Below are 20348 nucleotides of genomic sequence, written 5' to 3'. Positions count from 1 at the left end.
GGACAAGTGACTCAGTTTCTTCAATAAAAACAGAAAGGGAAAAATAAATTATTATAGATTAAAATGTCTTAAAGGTGTTCACAATGTACCATAAAGCTACAGAAATCAAGACAGAGTGGTTTTTGGCATAAAGATGTAAATATAGGGAATTCTCTGGCTCTCCAAGGGTTAGGACTTGATTCTTTCACTGCCGGAGTCAGGTTCAGTCCTAGGTCAGAGAACTAAGATACCACAAGCTGTGTGGCATGACCCCCCCAAAAAAAAAAAAAAAGACATAATAGATCAATGGAATAGAATTGAGAGTCCAGAAATAAATCCATATCTACCCATGTATTTATGGTCAACTGAAATATAGTAAGGGTGCTAAGACTGTTCAGTGGGGAAAGAATCATCTTTTAAAAACCAGTGCCGGGACTTCTGGATAGCAATATGCAAAAGAGTGAAGTTGGGCTCTTGCCTAACACCATGTACAAAAATCAGCTCCAAATGGATCAAAGACCTAAATGTAAGAGCTAAAACTGTAAAAGTCTTAGAATAAAGCATATATATCTTTGTGCCCTTGGATTAGATAGACACTTGTTTCTTAGATATGACACCAAAGTCACAACCAACCAAAAAAAAAAAAAAAGGTAAATTGGGCTTCCTCAAATTTAAAAAGTTTTGTGCCTCAGGGGACATTATCAGGAAAGTGATATTAACAAGTGTTTGTGAGGATACAGAGAAATCAAAACCCTCATACATTGCTGGTGGGAATAAAATGGTACAGCTGTTTTGGAAAGCTGACTGACATTTCCTCAAAAAGTTAACCATGAGTAGCCATATGACCCAACAACTACATTCCTACAAATATACCCATGAGAACTGAAAACATACACCAAGACAAAAACTTGTACACAAGTATTCGTGGCAATATAACTCATAGAAATAAAAAAAAAAAAAAATGAAAACGACCGAAATGTCCGTCAGCTGATGAATGGATAAAGAAGATGTGGTTTATCAATACATTTTGGAATATTATATGACAACAAAAAGGCATGAAGTTACTGGTCCCGGTGGTGAGATGGTGACCACTACTGAGTGCGATGTGGGAAGAGCAGTGAATGAGCCAGAACTGCTCAACCACGAAGAAACTAAGAGGGAAGCAGAGTCTTTCAGGGAGCGAGGAGGTGCACAGCATATCAAGAAAGATTACAGTGATGCTTATAGCTATTATGCACAGATACGTTTCCTTAAAAATGCCAGCTGTTATGGGGGTCGGGCAGCCATCTAGATGATGATTGAAGGGTTCCAGAAAGCTCTGGGAGATGCACAGCAGAGAGTGAGGGTGTATGACAGTTCCGCCCAGGGACTTCTATGAGAGGGCAAATACCGCCTATCTCTAGGGAATGCCTCGGTGGCACCTTGTGGTTTCTGGAGAGCACTAGAACCTGACTACGAACATGCTCATGCTATTGTTCATGCTTGAACAATAGAAGTTCAAGAATGCTAACGCAGTTACAGAATGTGAGGAAACAGCAGGAACAGATTTTGAGAATCGGGATTTTTGGAAGTTTGTTTCCTGTATGGACTGTTCCCTAGAATGTTCCCCTGCCTGCCACTGCTTCAGAATCATCAAAGAATATTTAGCAGTCTGAGTGGTTATCCAGAAGCCCAGTATGTGACCAGTAGCATTTTGCAAACGGATCCCACCTTTGCCGCTGCTCTGTGTGTATGAGGTCTTTGCTTTTATTGTGAAGGTTGCATTGAGGAGGTGAGTTGGTTTTTTGTATAGCCTCTCGGGATGGCTCCTGACCATGAGGAGACCTGCACTGTCTGTGGAAATGCCAAAGAGCACACACCCAGAAGGATGGGAATACAACATTTAAAGAAGAAACTACAAACTAGCATATGAACTGTGCCGAGAAACTCTGGGGATAGACCCAAAAATACAAAAACAGCATACAGATGTTCAAAGCATAAAAACGTCCAAAACATACAAATGGTTCATAAAGCTCAAAAAACAAAACCAAAAAACCCAATCAAAAAATGGGCAAAAGACCTAAATAGACATTTCTCCAAATAAGACATACAGATGGACAATAGACATAAGTAAAGATGCTTAATGTCACTAATTATTAGAGAAATGTAGATCAAAACTGCAATGAGGTATCACTTGACACCAGTCAGAATAGTCATCATTAAAAAGTCTATGAATAACAGATGTTGAAAAGAGTGTAGAAAAAAGGGAACCCTTCTACACAGTTGGTGAGAATATAAATTGGTGTACCCGCTAGAAACACAGTGTAGAGAGTCCTCAAAAAGTGAAAATGGGGACTTCGTTGGTGGTGTGCTGGTTAAGAATTCACCTGTCAATTCAGGGGACACAGGTTTGATCCCTGGCCTGGGAAGATCCCCACGCACCACAACTATGAGTCTGAGCTGGAGTCTGTGAGCTACAACTACTGAGCCCATGAGCCTAGAACCCATGTTCCACGACAGGAGACGCCTCTGTGCACTGCAGCTGGAGAGTAGCCCGCACTCGCCACAATGAGAGAAAGCCTGCTTGCAGCAATGAAGACCCAGCACAGCTGTAAATAAATAGAATTTTTAAGAAGGAAATAAAAACTAAAAATAGAACTATCATATGATCCAGCAATCCCACTCCTGGGCATATACCCAGAGAAAACTCTAATTCAAAAAGATACATGCACCCCAGTGTTCATAGCAGCACTGTTTACAATAGCCAAAGCATGAAAGCAACCTAAATGTCCACTGACAGATGAATGGATAAAGAAGATATCTATTTATATCACATATAGACTAAAGACTGCAGGTAGGGGGGGGAAGACATAGAGTGAACAGGGAGAGTGCTTGTGAATTTTTGTTATATATATATATATATGTATACAATGGAATTATATATAAAATGATCTATAATGGAATACTACTTAGCCATAAAAAAGAAATAATGCTATCTTCAGCAACTGGATGGACCTAAAGATTATCATACTAAGTGAAGTAAATCAGAAAGACAAATACCATATGATATCACATACATGTGGAATCTAAAATATGATATGAATGAACTTATTTATGAAACAGAAACAGACTCACAAACATAGAAAACAAACACGGTTATCTAAAGAGGGGGGGTATAAATTCGGAGTTTGGGAGTTCAAGGCATTCTTTGGTGGTCCTGGGAGCCTTGAAACTTCTGGTCCAGGGATTTTTTTTTTTTTCAGTTTGACTAATGAAACTGTTTGGGACCCAGAAAATGCAGGCTTTCCCAGTTTTACCTTGAATGTGGACACAGGTCGCCTCCTTCCTTCATCATGTCTCCATGTACTTAGCGTAGTTTTGTTTTCTTAGTTGGATACCCTGTGCCTGTGTGAGAAGGATGACAGAAAGGGGGCCAGACTAAACACTGCAGGCAGGGGAGGGAAAAATGAAGTCGCTCACTTTCAAAGAGTCGGGTCTGACTCTGCGACCCCATGGACTGTAGCCTACCAGGCTTCTCTGTCCATGGAATTTCCCAGGCAAGAGTACTGGAGTGGGTTGCCATTTCCTTCTCCAAGGGATATTCCTGACCCAGGGATCAAACCCAGGTCTCCCGCATTGTAGGCAGATGCTTTACTGTCTGAGGAGGGAGGCAGAGAGTAAATAGGGAGAGTGCATGTGAATTTTTGTTTTACTGTTTAAATTTATTAAAAATTTAAGAGAATAAAATGTTTTACGCTTCTTTTTTAAAAAATGATTTGAAGTACTGTCTTAGCCTACTCAGGCTGCCATAATAAAATACCATAGACTGGGTGGCTTAAATAACAGAAATTTATTTTCTCACAGTTCTGGGGGTTGAAGTCCAAGATTAGGGTACCAGCATGGTTGGTTTCTGGTGAGGACTCTCCCCTTGGGTTGCAGACAGCCACCTTCTGGATGTGTGCTCACGTGACTGCCTCTTTATGGGATCATGGAGAGAGACAGCAAGCCTCTGGTGTCTTTTCAGGGCACTAATCCTATCATGTGTGATTTCCCTGGTGGCTCAGACGGTAAAGCGTCTGCCAGCAATTCGGGAGACCTGGATTCGATTCCTGGGTCGGGAAGATCCCCTGGAGAAGGAAATGGCAACCCACTCCAGCACTCTACTCTTGCCTGGAAAATTCCATGGACGGAGGAGCCTGATAGGTTACACCCCATGGGGTCGCAAAGAGTCGGACACGACTGAGCGACTTCACTTCACTTCAATCCTATCATGAGGGCCCCACCTTCATGATCTCATCCAACCCTGATTACCTCACTAAGATGCATTTCCAAATACCATCACAATGGGGGTTAGAGCATCAACATAGGAATTTTTGAGGGAGGGGGACACAAACATTTGGTTTACAAGATGAATGAACCCTGAAGATATGATAAGTGAAAGAAGCCAGTCACAAAGGATCACATAAGATTTTATTTGCGTGAAATGTCCAGAATATGCAAATCCACCAACTCCAGGAGCTTACTCAAATTCGTGTCCATTGAGTCCGTGATGCCACCCAACCATCTCATCCTGTCGTCCCTGTCTCCTCCTGCCTTCAATCTTTCCCAACATCAGGGTCTTTCCCACTGAATCAGTTCTTCGCATCAGATGGCCAAAGCACTGGAGCTTCAGCTTCACCATCAGTCCTTCCAATGAATATTCAGAACTGATTTCCTTTAGGAGTGACGGGTTGGACTCCTTGCAGACTGCAATGTTAAGATATATCTTAATATTTAAAAAAAGAAAGGAAGAAGACATAGAGACACATCAGTCAGTGGCCCAAAATACTGGGCTCTTGATTCAAACAGAGCAACTTTTAAAAAAATTTATTCTAATTGGAGGCTAATTACTTTACAATATTGTGGTGAGTTTTGCTATGCATTCACATGAACAAAGCAACTTTTTAAAGTTTTAAATTTTTAATTGTAGGATAATTGCTTTACAATATTGTGTTAGTTTCTGCCATACATCAACATGAATCAGGCATGCTGCTGCTCAGGTATACCTATATCCCACCCCTCTAGGTGGTCACAGAGCATTGGATTTGAGCTCCCTGTGTCTCACAGCAAATTCTCACTGGCTTTCTACTCTACATATGGTAATATATATGTTTCAGTGTCATAAAGCAACTTTTAAAAAGATTTTTTTAAATAACGAAGGAAAGTTGAATATGGACTCTTTTTTAAAAATTGATCTTTTTATTGAGGCAACATCGGTATATATGTTTCATGTGTGCACCATTATATTTCTGCTTCTATATACACCACAGCCTGCCCACCACCAAAACTTAGTTTCATTCCATCACCAGTTGCCAGCCATACGGTTACACCATATGTCACTCACTTTGCCCTTCTCACCCTTTCCCCTCTGGTAACCACTACTCTGTTTTCTGTATCTACATGTTTGGTTTTGTTTGGTTTGGTTTCTCCACTTGTTTTTTAAATTCAACGTGAGCAAAATCATATAGTATATCTCTCTGACTTATTTCATTTAGCATGATGCCCTGAAGGTGCGTTCATGTTGTTACGATGGCAAGATTTCATCTTTTTATTTTTTAAATTTTTTGGCTGTGTTTTCAGGCTTGCAGAATCTTAGTTCCCTGACCAGAGATTGAACCCATGTCCCCCGCAGTGGAGGCACAGAGTCCCAATGACTGGACCACCAGGGAATTCCCCAAGATTTAATGGCTGAGTAGTATTCCATTATTTATATGTATATATAGACACACATATGTATGTATATATATGCCACATTTTCTTTATCCATCCATCCATGGATAGTCACTTAGGTTATTTCTGTATCTTGGCTAAAGTAATAGTGTGATTGACATAGGGGTGTATGTATCTTTTCAAAGTAATGTTTTCATATTCTTTGGATAAATACCCAGAAGTGAAATAGTTAGGTCATGTGGTAGTTCTGTTCTTAGTATTTTGAGAAACCTCTCTACTGTTTCCCATACTGGCTGCACTAGTTTATAATTCCACTAACAGTATATGAGGGTTTTTTTCCACAACCTCCCCAAGGCTTGTTATTTCTTGCCTACTTGGTGATAGCAGTTCTGACAGGTGTGAGATGGTATCTTACTTTGGTTTTGATATCTTTTCATGTGTCTGTTGGCCATCTGTATGTCTTCCTTGGAAAAATGTCTATTCAGCTCCTCTGCCCAATTTTTTTTAAAATTCTGGCTGCACTGGGCAGCTTGCAGAGTTTTTGTCCCCCTTCTAGGGAACAACCCCACTGCCCATGTAATGGAAGTACAGAGCCCTAACCACTGAGCAGCCAGGGAGGTCCCATCCTCTGTCTAGTTTTTAATCAGGTGGTTTAACTGTTGTTGAGTTGTATGCATTCTTTGTAATAAATATTAACCCCTTAGTGGATATGCAATTTACAAATATCCTCTCCCATTCGGCAAGCTGTCTTTTTATTTTGTTGGTGGTTTCATTTGCTGTGTGGAAGCTTTGTAGTTTGGCACAGTGCCATTTGTTTATTTTTTTGCTTTTATTTCTCTTGTCTGGGGAGACATATCTAGAAGAAATTGTTAAGACTGTTTTCAAAGAGTATACTGACAGGACTTACCTGGGGGTACAGTGGTTAAGAATCTGAGTTCCAGTGTAGGAGACTCAGGTTCAACCCTGGTCAGGGAACTAAGATCCTACCTGCCATGGGGCAACTAAGTCTGCTCACTGCAACTACTGAGCCTGCTGTAACAGAAGATCCAGCCTGCTGCAGTGAGGTCCGACGCAGCCAGATAAATGAATAGATTTCAAATATATATATACACACACACACACACACACTACCTATGGTTTCTTCTAGGAGTTTTATGGTTTCAGGTCTTACATTCAAATCTTTAATCCATTTTGGGCTGACTTTTGTGAATGGTGTGAAATAGTAGTGTAGTTTCTCTCTCTCTCTTTTTCCCTTTTGCATGTGGCTGTCCAGTTTTCCCAGCTCCATTTATTTATTTCTTTTTTAAAAATTTTATTTATCTGGCTGCGTTGGGTCTTACTTTCGGGCATGTGGGCTCTTTCATTGTGGCACTCAGGCTTAGTTGCCGCATGTGGGAGCTTAGTTCCCTGACCAGGGATCAAACCTGAGTCTCCTGCATTGCAGGGCAGATTCCTGACCACTGGATCACCAGGGAAGTCCCCCCAGCTCCATTTATTGAAGAGACTATGCTTTCTCTGTTGTCTGTTCTTTGCACCTTTGTAGTAAATTAACTGTGGGGCTTATACGTGTGCATTTACTTGAACATGGATTCTGTGTTAGATGATAAGGGATTGTGCGTGCATCATAAGTAGCTTCAGTTGTGTCTGACTCTTTGTCACCTGATGGACTGTAGCCCATCAGGCTCCTCTGTGCATGGGATTCTGCAGGCAAGAATACTGGAGTTGGTTTCATGCCCTCCTCCAGAGGATCTTCCTGACTCAGGGGTCAAACCTGTGTCTCTTATGTCTCCAGCACTGGCAGCCAGGTTCTTTATCAGTAGCATCACCTGGGAAGCCCAATATAAGAGATTATTGGTTTGGAAATGTGCAATAATAGTAATTTTTTAAAACATCTTAACATACTGGTAAAATGGCATGTCTGGGATTTGTTTTGACATACTCGAGGGCGAAACTTAGAGGACGGGTGAAATGGGAATGGCAGAGTATTGATAAGTTTAGAAGCTGAATAATGGCTATATGGGGCTTCCCTGGTGGCTCAGTTGGTAAAGAAGCCTCCTGCAATGCGGGAGACCTGAGTTTGATTCCTGGGTTGGGAAGATGCCCTGGAGAAGGGAACAGCTACCCACTCCAGTATTCTGGCCTGCAGCATTGCATGGACAGAGGAGCCTGGCAGGCTACAGTCCATGGAGTCTCAGAGAGTCAGACATGTCTGAGCAACTTTCCCAATGGCTGTATGAGGGTCCATTATACTATTCTCTTCTACCTTGTTTGGTTTGTTTAACAATGCTATAATACTGTTTCAAAAACTACATCAAATATAGCACAGGGACTAAAGTATTGATTGGTACAGAATTCCAGAGAGTTCATGTTCCAATAGAAGATTCTGAGCTGGGCCCTAGGGCAGTGAAAGCACACCTTTGCAGACAGCCTTCTGCATTTCATTCAGAGGAGAGAAACCACAGGAACCACTCCCAGAAGACGCTTTGGATTCAACTTGATGGGATTTTTACAAAACATTTGCAGAGATGATGCACTTCCAGACTTCATCAGTTGTCTTTTGTTGTGTAACAAACTACCCCCAAGCTTAGTGGTTGAAAATAGACAAACATTGACTATTTCTCACGATTCTGTGGGGTGGCGAGTATTCTGGGCTGACTTGACTGGGGCCAGATGGACTAGTTTAGGATGGTCTCATTCAGATGCCTGCAGCCTCCTGTAGGAAGCTAGCCTGTAATTGTTTACATGACATGAAGCCCTCCCAGCAGCAAGAGAGGACAAGCCCGAAGCCCAGGCACATCCCACTGATCAGAGCAAGTCACATGGCCCAGCCCAGACCAAAGCAGGTAGAAATAGAGCCTCACTTGCAGATGACACTTGTAGTTACTGAACAGGGAACGGGAGCCAAGGGGCAGGCAGGGTCTGACTCAGCCCACATCTCTGGATGGCACTGGCTACTCAGATGTGGCCAAGAGCGGATCCTGTGTGATTCATGTGCTCTGGTTCTAGAACCCTCACTCCGCTGGTAGAACAGAGGTGGTGGATGAAATGTTATTCAGAAATATAAACTCTGGGCTAACAGAAGAAAATCATTCCTATTTGTGCTTTTGTTTATCTTTTTTTTTTACCCCGCATGGCCTAAACTCAGTCCTGTTTTTCTTCTTCCTCCTTAAATTGAGCATGTGTGACTCACTGCTCAGAACTGCTAGTTGCTATAATGTCCCTTCCCACATTCTCAAAGGGCAAAGTGGCTTGATTCACAGGAGGAGGTGGGGCTGGCTATTCGTCTTGGGACAGCTCCCTGCGCCAGCCCTGTTTCTTCATGTCTAGGTGAGGGGATTGTGTGGCGTGTCTCTGAGGCGCCTGTGGCCCTGCCCTGCCTACAGAGATGTGGCAGGTGGCTCAGTGCTCCATGCCCTGGGCTTTAGGTCAGGCCTGGCCTCTTTGGGAAGAAGGATGCTCTGTGTTGGTGTAATAGACTTGTTGCAAAAGTGGCCCTAATTCTTCCCGTGCACCCCCCCCCATTCATATCTTTTTCTGCTTTTAACTTGAAGTACAGTTGATTTACAATGTTGTGTTACTCTCAGGGACACAGCAGAGTGATTCAGTTACACATATGGAGAAGGGACAGGCTACCCACTCCAGGATTCTGGCTTGGAGAATTCCATGGACTGTAAGAGTCGGACACGACTGAGTGCCTTTCACTTTCACACGCCCATCTTGCTCCTTTGTCTGAGGCACTGTCTGTTGACTTCCCCCCAGTGAACGTGTGGCTGCCTGTCACTGCCTCCCTCCCCTCCCCACGCATACACACCCTCCCCAGGGCCTTTGTCCTTCCACGATCCATAAGTCATGGTTCTGTTAAATTAGCATTCACTTTTCACTTGCTACTGTGACTTTGAAAATGCTATTTGTTATTGAACTATGTAAAATAATACTCCAGCTTTTGCTTTCTTGTCCAAGTTCTCTCTGCACGAGGTTCCATAGGACTGTTCTAAGCCCCTGGGTAGAGTGGGGCTGGGGAGGCAAAGGCGATTCTCAACTCCTCCCTGCCCCTTTCCTCACCAGAGAGAGGGAGATGGACAGACAGATACCCCTGAGCTTTCCCAGGGTTCAGCAAGGCTACTCTCTTAGGGGATTTCCTCCACGCTGCCCTCCGCCTCCCAGAGAAGGGTCCAGCTTCTGTGTCATCAGGCAGCCCCCGCTTTGCACCTTCCTTGGCTTCCACACATCTCTCCCATTTCCCTGGGTAGCACCCAGGGTCAGGGCTCTGTGGTGTGGCCTGAAGGGGACCATGACCCTTCTCTCACTTCCTCAGCTTCTCCGTCCCAGTCTGCTGGCCCAGGGTACGTGGAAGAAGCCTTTCTGAGGGATATCTTAGTGAGGAGCTGGCCGGGAGAGTTTTGGGGTGTGGATGGGGTGCAGAGGCAGATTCTGGTGTGCGTGTAGGAGGTCTGGATCCGCGGATGTTCCGGTGGTGGGAGCAGGACAGGAGCAGGAAGCACTGTCCAGGCCCCGGTGCACAGGACGCAGGGCCGAGGTATCTGAAGGGCTGTGGGACCGCCAGGTTACAGCATGGGCCTGCAGAAACGGAGGTTCCATCCGCACCAAAACCTGTCCACGGAGCCTCGTGGAGGCTCTGTTCTCAATCGTCAAAAACTGGAAACAAGCCAGCTGCCACTCAGCTAGTGAATAGAGTCTACACAGTGGAGTACTACTCAGCAAGGAAAGGGAACAAGTGACCAACACACGCAGCATCCTGGCTAAACCCCAGATGGCAGGCTGCTATGGGAAAGGACACAGAAGACCGCGCTCTGTGATTGCATTTATAAGGTGTTTTGGAAAGAAAACTGCTGGTCGAACGAGCAGGGGTGGTTCATTCCCACCCTGGGGCCAGGGCGGGAGGACTGGTTGACTGCAGGCTGGCAGGAGGGAACGTTCTGGGTGGAAGGAGATGTTTTACCTCTTGATTATTATAGTGGCTATGTGGCTCTGTGCGTTTGTCAAAATCCATAGAACTGTATCCTAGGAAAAGGCGAATTTTGCTATGGGTAGTTCTTACCTCAGTAAACCTAAATAAGGCAAGCACAGCGATGACAAAAAGCTTCAGCCAGGTCAGTGTTTGTGGTGATGCTGTAGCAGCAGGAAGGTTACCAGTGTGGGTCGCAGGAGGAGGAGGTTCAGGGGTGAACGGACACCTGTGTTCTCTCGTGCAGCCCTGCTGCCTGCTGGGAAGCTCCACGGGTGAGAGTCGGCCCATCCATCATTCTGTGGGGGAGCCATGGATGTCGCAATGGAGAAGACCCCCAGATCACACCTACTCTCCCCTCATGCCAACCACCTGTGGCCATTCCAGAGGGAGAGGGCAAGACAATGGAACAGAGCAGAATCAGAGGCTGAATTTCAGAGCCGGCTCTGTCACTTGCCAACTCAGCGGCTTAGAGCCTCAGTTTGCTCATCTGCAAAATGGGTACAACAAGCCATCCCTCGCAGAGCCGGGTGAGGGATAAATGATGGTGACTGTATGAAAGCCCCAAGCCCCATGTCCAGCTATAACTTATTAGCCAGCTGTGGTTGAATTCCTGTTGCTCTTCTTACAAGCTGTGTGGCCTTGGACAAGTGTCTTAACCTTTTTGGGCTTTGAGTTCCTCATTGATAAAATGAAGCTTTATGGCCCCATAAGGTTGTTGACCAACCTAGATAGCATATTCAAAAGCAGAGACCTTACTTTGCTGACTAAGGTCCATCTAGTCAAGGCTATGGTTTTTCCAGTAGTCATGTATGGATGTGAGAGTTGGACTGTCAAGAAGGCTGAGCGCCGAAGAATTGATGCTTTTGAACTGTGGTGTTGGAGAAGACTCTTCAGAGTCCCTTGGACTGCAAGGAGATCCAACCAGTCCATTCTGAAGGAGATCAACCCTGGGATTTCTTTGGAAGGAATGATGCTAAAGCTGAAGCTCCAGTATTTTGGCCACCTCATGAGAAGAGTTGACTCATTGGAAAAGACTCTGGGGCTGGGAGGGATTGGGGGCAGGAGGAGAAGGGGACGACAGAGGATGAGATGGCTGGATGGCATCACTGACTCAATGGACGTGAGTCTGAGTGAACTCTGGGAGTTGGTGATGGACAGGGAGGCCTGGCGTGCTGCAATTCATGGGGTCACAAAGAGTCGGACACGACTGAGTGACTGAACTGAACTGAACTGAAGGTTGTTGTGAGGATTTAATGATTATAAAGGCCTTAGCTGTGGGCCTACCAGATAGTGAACACTCAGAAAAAGTCACAGCATTTTTTATAATAGAGTTGCCAAATTTAGCAAATGAAGAAACAGGAGTCCTAGTTAATTTGGAATTTCAGATAAGCAGTGAATATTTTTGTAGCATAAGTATGTCCCATGCAATATTTGGGATATACTTATACTAAAAAAGTATTCACATGTGATGTGCTGTGCTTTAGTCTCTCAGCCGTGTCTGACTCTTTGCCACCTGATGGACTGTAGCCCACCAGGCCCCTCTGTCCATGGGGCTTCTCCAGGCAAGAATACTAGAGTGGGTTGCCATGCCCTCCTCCTGGGGATCTTCCCAACCAATTAATCAAACCGGGGTTTCCTGCATTGCGGGTGGATTCTTTACCAGTTGAGCTAACAGGGAAGCCCCATTCATGACATAATTATACTAAAAAAAAATTTGTATCATTTATCTGAAATTCAAATTTAACTGGGTACTCCATACTTGGGGAGGCAGATTTGGAATGTGAGAATGGAACTAAGCCTGAAAGTGAGTAGAGTGGTGAATGATGTGCTTAAAAAAAAAAATCTCCCTGCAGTCCAAGTCATTCGTCTAGTTTATCTATGATCTCCCCTCAGGAAGCTCCCCAGGTTGAATCCACACAGCCCATTCATTCCTTGGTCCTGCTTTGGTTTTGGCCCCCAGGGTGTCCGCCGGTATCCTTCGAACTCGCCCCTGGACTGAGGCTGCCCTGTGGATGCCCTGTGGTCCCGCGTCTGAGCGGTGTGCCCCGGCCTTCCTGTGGGCCCAGCCGGCTGTGGCTGCCGCCTGCACGGTCGGCTCTGCGTGCCTGTGGCCGGGGGCTGAGTGGCAGCACCACGCTTACATAATCGGTTTCTCTCCTCCTTTCTCTTTCCAGAGCCAGGTTTCACACTGAGCAGCTGCAGACGGAGAAATCAGAGAAAGCTCAAGCCAGCCGCAGACTCCGAGGCCTGCGGGGGACTCTGTCCTGCTCCGAAGAAAGACCCCGAGGCAGCCGTCTCAGGCCAGGTCTTGCCGCCATGGGGCCCACGGCTGCCGCCCGCTGGCTGCCGCCCGCACTGTCAGGCAGATAAGGGGGAGCCCTGCCCGGGGCACCTGCCGCCCCGCCCGGCCACTCCCCCGAGGCCAGCCCTTCCTCACTCCCGGCTCCCTCTGCTGACCGGGGCCATGCAGGCCCTCCTCGGGCCTCTGTGAGCAGACACACCTCTGGGGACGCGCGTCTGTGCTCTGCAAGACCCGTGCACCACCATGCCCCAGGGACTCGCCTGGCTGCGCTGTGAGTACCCAGCGGGGCTGGGGGTCCGTGGGGACTGCCCGGGGAGGCCCTGGCCCGCAGCCGGGCTCTGCTGTAACCACGGCAACCAGGGCATTCTTCCTGGGGAGAAGTTGAGATGCTTCCCAGCTTAATGGCAAGCGCCCTCAGGGACTCCCACGCTGTCTGCCCTGTCTCCAGCTCAGACAGGCATGATGGCTGTGAGCCTTGGAGTGGGTGGGCACAGTCAGTGGGTCACGGGGACAGGGCAGGCCCTGGGGGTGGGAGGCAGGACCTCACCTGCCCAGGCTCGCTGGTGCTGGGGAGCACAGTGGAGAGACTTCTGGCTTCCCTCGGGGTGGCCAGTCTGGGGTGGGGGCTTATGAAATTGTCTGGGCCCTGAGACATATGAGAGAAGCGCAGGCTGTTCCCTCTGCCTCTTCCTCCGTGAAGAGCTCAATCAAAAGGCAGGAAGAGAACGGCGGTGTTGGGAAAAAGAAAAATAGTTGAAATGAGGACAGAAAAGAAAAAGAATCTAGAAGCCTCTCGAGCCTGCTGGTGGGAGGCCAGACCAAGCTCCCTTCAGACTCCAGGATTCAATTTAATCGACTCAAATTCAACATATTTTTTCTGGTGCCACCCACGTGCCCACTGGAGAGGCACTGCCATGGTGACAAGGACCTGGGCTATCTTGTGCGTCTCTAATACCCGGCATGGAGTTAGGTGCTGGGAACCGTGTGCTGTTTACGTGAGGTCTGGGGTCTGATCCTCCGAGGGATGCGCTGAGGAGCTGGGTCCTCCCCGGCCCTTGCAGAGGGCACTGCAAAGGGTCAGGATGTTCAGAACGGGTGGGAGGGCCCAGACTTGGTGTTCTGGAATTTTCCAAGTCGTGAGGGGCAGGGGGAGCAGGAGAAACAGCAGAGTGAGGTGCCACTTGAAATGGTCTCAGAGGTGGGTGGGTCTGCATCCATAGATCTGGGGAGGTGAGGACGGCACTCCTTCCAGGGAGGGGGAACAGCGTGAGCAAACCTCAGCAGGGGGAGCGCGAGGCCAGGCTGGACATCGGTCTGGGCTTGGGCGGCTGAGGCTGTGGAAGCCAGGGTGAAAGGCGGCTGACTGATGAGACGGCAGGAGCCGTGGAAAATGCGTGGTCTGGGGTGGGGGCTGGGATCGGGAGTCCCTCTGCTCTGGGGAGAGTCTCTATTCCAGCCTTCCGGCAGGAGGTGATGAGGGTCCCTTCTGAAGACGGAGGTGAAAATGAAGAGCCCTGGCGGAGGGGCATGGTGCATGGGGCGGCATGCAGCTGCCCGGCTGTGGCGGGGGCTGCGGATCAGGAGCTCGGGAGGGGCTGGGTGCTGGACAAGGAGCAGCTGCCCCAGTGAATTGCCACTGCTGCTGCTGCTGCTGCTAAGTCGCTTCAGTCGTGTCCGATTCTGTGCGACCCCATAGACGGCAGCCCATCAGGCTCCCCTTCCCTGGGATTCTCCAGGCCAAGAATACTGGAGTGGGTTGCCATTTCCTTCTCCAATGTATGAAAATGAAAAGTGAAAGTGAAGTCACTCAGTCGTGCCCGACTCTTAGCGACCCCTTGGACTGCAGCCCACCAGGCTCCTCTGTCCATGGGATTTTCCAGGCAAGAGCACTGGAGTGGGGTGCCATTGCCTTCTCTGATGAATTGCCACAGACTTGGCGAAACAGCAGAAATGCACTCTGTCACAGCTGGGGAGGTCAGCTGTCTGAAATCAAGCTGTCAGAGCTCTGCTCCCTGCGAAGGCTCTGGTGGAGGGTCCTTGCTGCCTCTTCCAGCCTCTGGTGGCTCCTGGTGTTCCTTGGCTTGTGGCCGCATTGCCCCAGGCTACCCTGCTCTGTGAGGCCACGCGAAGGGTCTTGCCCTACGCGTCTCTGTGTCCTTTCCTCGTCCTAAAAGGACACAGTCATTGGAGTTAGGGCCTACCCTAAATTCAAGATGAGTTCACCTGGAGATTCTTAACAACAGTTGCAGAGACCCTGCTCTTGGAAGGCAGATAGGCAGTGAGGCTGCAATTCCGCTGTCCCTGCCTGCTCACCTGTGTACCGCCCTGTTTTTCAGAGTTGAGGCAGCAGGAAAGGAGCTTAACGTTGGAAATGGTAGTTGGGCTGCAGGGTTGGAAGAAGTCTAAGTCTGGAAGAAGACAGGTCATTTGGGCAGGGTTTTGGGGCACCCACGGCTGCCAGTCTGGGAAGCATGGGGGCTCCACAAGTCCCTGCTGCGTGCCTCATTGCCAGGCCCTGAAGGCTCCAGACTGGGACTCGATGAGGGCAGGTGGGGTACCACTTGGGGGTGGAGTGGACAGCCAGAGGGTGCCAGCCACACTGGAAAAGAAAATTCAGTGTGGACAGACACACTGATTGTGAAAGAAAAGACAGAAATTAGGATTTTTATGTGACATCTCTGTGAGCCAGAGTGTGGCCCTGAGGACCCCAATCTGTGTCCTATCACTTTCTGTCAAGCACAGTCACCAGACCAGCAGCATCAGCTTGACTTTGGAATCTGTTAGAAATGTCGATTCTCTGCCCCCCACCCGACCGCCTACCTGCTGAATCAGATACTGTGGGTGGGGCCTGGCACTCTGGGCTTTTCCCAGCTTCTGCAGGAGACCCAGATGCCTGCCCCCAGTTCCCTGAAGTGCTAGGGTTCAGAGCACTGTGCATCCACACACTGGGGGCTGCCTTGTCTGCTCAAGACAGTGAGTGAGCTGGACAGAGGGTGCTAGAGACAGAGGCTGCTTCAGGTTGGGGAGACCCTGGGGAGGGAAGGAGTCTTGGTCTCACAGTGGGAGAGGACACCAAGGGCAGGGGCAATGTGTGGGCCAAAACCCCAAGGCAGGAATGATCCTGACAGGCAGGAGCACCCAGCTGAGGGGGCGAATGATGTAGAGGCAAGGTAGCGAGCAAGCGGGAACACTGGTTTGTCTGTTCCTTGGTCTAAATATTGGTTCAAGAACATGGGAAGGGAGAGAGAGACAGAAAGTGCCAGACGGGATACAAATTTGCAAGTCTGTGGAAAATGTGGAGTCAGACTTCTACGACGGGAAGGGCTGGTGGGCTGCAGCCCATAAGGGGCACAGGGTTGAGCAGACCTGAGTTCCTGGCCTGGCAGGGGCACAGCATTGAGTAGGCGGGGGGTGGGGGGTGGGGCTGGGGCTGGGGCGGACAGTGACACCCGCAGCTCAGGCCCTGGAGGGTGTAGGAACAGAAGGGCTCCCAAGTGCCAGGGAGGTGAGTGGGGAAAGTCTGGTCAGTAATTCCTGCTCATGATCAAGAGGTGACTCAGCCTGCCTGGCTAATTTGGGGGGAAAGAAAGAAAGAAGAGGAAAAGGCACAGCTTTTGACGGTAACTATAAGAGACACTAATTGTACCATATACTCTACAACATATAAAGAAGAGCATAACGATATCCCGCAGAGGCTTGGTGCATTCCTTTCTGTTGCATTTTTCTATGCACACGCACACACACGTATAGTTAACGAATTCAAGTCATGCTTTATACTCAAGGTGTTGCGTCATGCTTTTTTAAACTTCACTCAGAAGCTAAAGCGTCTGTCTGCAACGTGGAAGACCTGGGTTCGATCCCTGGGTCGGGAAGATCCCCTGGAGAAGGAAATGGCAACCCACTCCAGTATTCTTGCCTGGAGAATCCCATGGGCGGAGGAGCCTGGTGGGCTACAGTCCACGGGCTCGCAAAGAGTCGGAAACAACTGAGCGACTTCACTTCACTTAAGCATATCAAAAGTATTTTTCTTGTCATGAAAGCATATCATAAGTATTCTTTACCAGTGTGATTTTTATTGACTGCACTCATTATTAATGAACATCCAGGGCACTTATAGTTGTTCGCTGTTATTAAATAATGCTGCAGTGGAAGTCTTTGTGTCTCTCTTTTGTTTTCCTTCACATTTATTCCTAGAAATGAGTTTAATGGGTCAAAGGGTAGGGACAGTTTTAAAGTTCAGTGGGTTGAAATGTGAACATTTTAAAGTCCATCAATAACAAAAATTGCCAAAGTGCTTTCCAAGATGAGAGCATTTGCCTCACTACTTCACCAGCACTTTAATAATTTTGTTCTATTAAAGTAACAGCAACAAAAAAACCTCTTTCTATTTGGTAGCTAAAACATGGATCTGATTGTTTTAGTGTGAATTTATTAATGAGGTTCATTTTCAGATATGTCCCTTGCATATCCATATTTTGTTCTTTCTGCTCTGATCCGTTGAACTCTTGTTCTTATTTGTTGCTAATTTTCGCAGGTATATTTTCTAAGTCTGTTCAGTTATGCAGAAATCAGTTTTTAAAGTCACAGTGACCCACAGTGGTGAAGGTGGGTAATGTTCGGATTGTTTGTATGGAAAGAGAAACAGCCTGAGTGAGGTTCAGTCAGCATCCTAGAAAGACCACACGGGAAGAGCCGCTACACACCTGCTGGTACCAACACCTGAGAGGCATGTCAGAGTCAGAGCAGGGAAGACAATGGCGCGGGTCGCCCTGGAGTCATTGGGAGAGTTCTGACTAGAATCCACAGTTCTAGAGTCTGCGTGGAAAATGCAGCAAAAAGCTTTGAAAACTCCTTGGCTCCAGACAAGGGGCAGAGGTTGCCCTGGAAAGGAGGGTGCCTGCCCTGAGGGCAGGAGTAGGCAGGAGGCTGGAGACCAACCCCAAGGCGTAGATCTGGGGGCTCTGCCAGGCCGAGGTGGGAGTGGCTGCGCTGGATGGCACGTGCTTGTCTGAGTTGTTGTGCTGGAGCCCTGGCCCCAGGGAAAGGCTTCCCAGTGCTAGGATGGCCTCCTGGGGGCCCAGCGCCCCCACCCTGGCCTGTGAGGACATGTCCCCTGGTAAAGGGAGGCGCATGCTCACTCTGCACACAGCTGCATGAAGGGAGGCACATGTTCACTCTGCACCCAGGTGCGTGAAGGGAGGCTTGAGCTCGCTCTGCACACAGGTGCGTGAAGGGAGGTGTGTGCTCACTCTGCACACAGGTGCGTGAAGGGAGGCTCGAGCTTGCTCTGCACTCAGGTGCGTGAAGGGAGGTGCGTGCTCGCTCTGCACACAGGTGCGTGAAGGGAGGCGTGTGCTCACTGTACACACAGGTGCGTGAAGGGAGGCGCGTGTTCACTGTACACACAAGTGTGTGAAGGGAGGCTCGAGCTCGCTCTGCACACAGGTGCGTGAAGGGAGGTGTGTGCTCACTCTGCACACAGGTGCGTGAAGGGAGGCTAGAGCTCGCTCTGCACCCGGGTGCGTGAAGGGAGGCTCGAGCTCGCTCTGCACTCAGGTGCGTGAAGGGAAGCTCGAGCTCGCTCTGCACCCAGGTGCGTGAAGGGAGGCTCGAGCTCACTCTGCACCCAGGTGTGTGAAGGGAGGTGTGTGCTCACTTTGCACACAGGTGCGTGAAGGGAGGCTCGAGCTCGCTCTGCACCCAGGTGCATGAAGGGAGGCTCGAGCTCGCTCTGCACACAGGTGCGTGAAGGGAGGCGAGTGCTCACTGTACACACAGGTGCGTGAAGGGAGGCTCGAGCTCGCTCTGCACTCAGGTGCGTGAAGGGAAGCTCGAGCTCGCTCTGCACCCAGGTGCGTGAAGGGAGGCTCGAGCTCACTCTGCACCCAGGTGTGTGAAGGGAGGTGTGTGCTCACTTTGCACACAGGTGCGTGAAGGGAGGCTCGAGCTCGCTCTGCACCCAGGTGCATGAAGGGAGGCTCGAGCTCGCTCTGCACACAGGTGCGTGAAGGGAGGCGAGTGCTCACTGTACACACAGGTGTGTGAAGGGAGGCGCGTGCTCACTGTACACACAGGTGCGTGAAGGGAGGCTCGAGCTTGCTCTGCACTCAGGTGCGTGAAGGGAGGCTCGAGCTCGCTCTGCACCCAGATGCATGAAGGGAGACTCGAGCTTGCTCTGCACTCAGGTGCGTGAAGGGAAGCTCGAGCTCGCTCTGCACACAGGTGCGTGAAGGGAGGCGAGTGCTCACTGCACACCTGCAGGAGCAGTGGGAAGCAGCAGGTGCTCATGAGTTCTTGCTGGGTGTGGCCCACAGATCTTGGGATCCTCCTCGGCATGGCCTTGGGAAATGAGGGCTTGGAGCCATGGCCCTTGCCCCGGAGCGACGAGTGCGCCATCACTGGCTTCCTGCGCGACAAGCTGCAGTACCGGAACCGCCTTCAGTACATGGTACCCATGGGCCCTCGCCGCTCCTCTGCCAGAGCCCGCCTGGCCCCTGGCCCCTCGCATACACCCTGGGCCTGGGCTGCACTACCTGTCCTTGCTCCTGCTAGCTGCCGCGGGCCCTCCCCGCCTCTCATCTGACCCTTGATCCCACCTCCACGTGGCCCTCTCCAGGGGAGAAGGGATTGCAGGAAACCTCGGGGGAATCACGTATTATTAACAAGGGTGATAAGGACCTGGAAATGATAGTGTTTGATTCTTTTATTAGGGTGAATCATGTGGCATGTGGCTCTATAGGTCTTTTTTTTCTTAACAGCTTTGAAGACATATTGACACATAATTCACATACCACACAATTTATGTATTTAAGTGTACATTTCAGTGGTTTTTAGTGGATTCTGAAAGTTATGAAACCATCACTATGACAAGTTTCAGAGCAATCTTTTAAAGTTATCTTCCTCACCCCCCAAAGGAGATGGTTTTCCCAGAGCAGTAAGCCTCTCATCCTACACCTTGGCCTGAGACTAGGCCTGTCAGGACCTACCCTTCCCTGTGTCCCGAAGGAAGGGGCTGTCTTTGTCCCAGCTGGGGGCAAAGCGCATATTTCCTGTGGAGGAACCCTGCTGTGACCTCTGCCATCAAGGGCCAGGCCTGGGTCCTTCCCCTGCATCAGATTCCTCTGGGAGGCTGGGGAAATCTGAGCCGTTTCTGACTCTGACCTCATGCTCTGTTCTTACATCTTCCTAGAAACACTACTTCCCCATCAACTACAGGGTCAGTGTGCCTTATGAGGGGGTGCTCCGAACAGCCAACATCACCAGACTGGTGAGAATCCCCTCCTCTGGACTGGGGAGTCCCCTGCCTCCAGGGACACCCTGGGTGCCCTGCCTGGGAAGCACTGGTCTGGGTATGTCCTGCTGCCAGGAGGCTTTCCTGGCCCCTCAGGCCAGCCCACCCTTGGCTCAGGC

At 49.0% G+C, this 20348-nt stretch overlaps 1 protein-coding gene and 1 pseudogene across 2 annotated transcripts in view; both read left to right on the top strand.

The window, feature by feature from the left end:
- IL34 (interleukin 34) overlaps nt 1–20348 on the top strand; it is a 60095-nt gene that overhangs the window by 35125 nt on the left and 4622 nt on the right. Inside the window, exons 1-4 of one of the 2 annotated variants that reach the window (XM_052656238.1) lie at nt 11707–11756; nt 12811–13209; nt 19253–19386; nt 20128–20205. In XM_052656238.1, coding sequence (XP_052512198.1) covers nt 13182–13209; nt 19253–19386; nt 20128–20205 — 240 coding nt within the window. In that variant the 5' untranslated portion in view covers nt 11707–11756; nt 12811–13181. Of the gene's footprint in view, nt 1–11706; nt 11757–12810; nt 13210–19252; nt 19387–20127; nt 20206–20348 lie in introns of those variants that run through there. The other variant, XM_052656237.1, reaches the window with a different exon arrangement.
- LOC128063394 (dnaJ homolog subfamily C member 7-like) lies at nt 1061–13006 on the top strand (annotated as a pseudogene).

Source organism: Budorcas taxicolor, chromosome 18 (assembly GCF_023091745.1).
Source record: "Budorcas taxicolor isolate Tak-1 chromosome 18, Takin1.1, whole genome shotgun sequence".
Taxonomy (NCBI): Eukaryota; Metazoa; Chordata; class Mammalia; order Artiodactyla; family Bovidae; genus Budorcas; species Budorcas taxicolor.
This window is presented reverse-complemented; position numbering and strand designations above follow the sequence as displayed.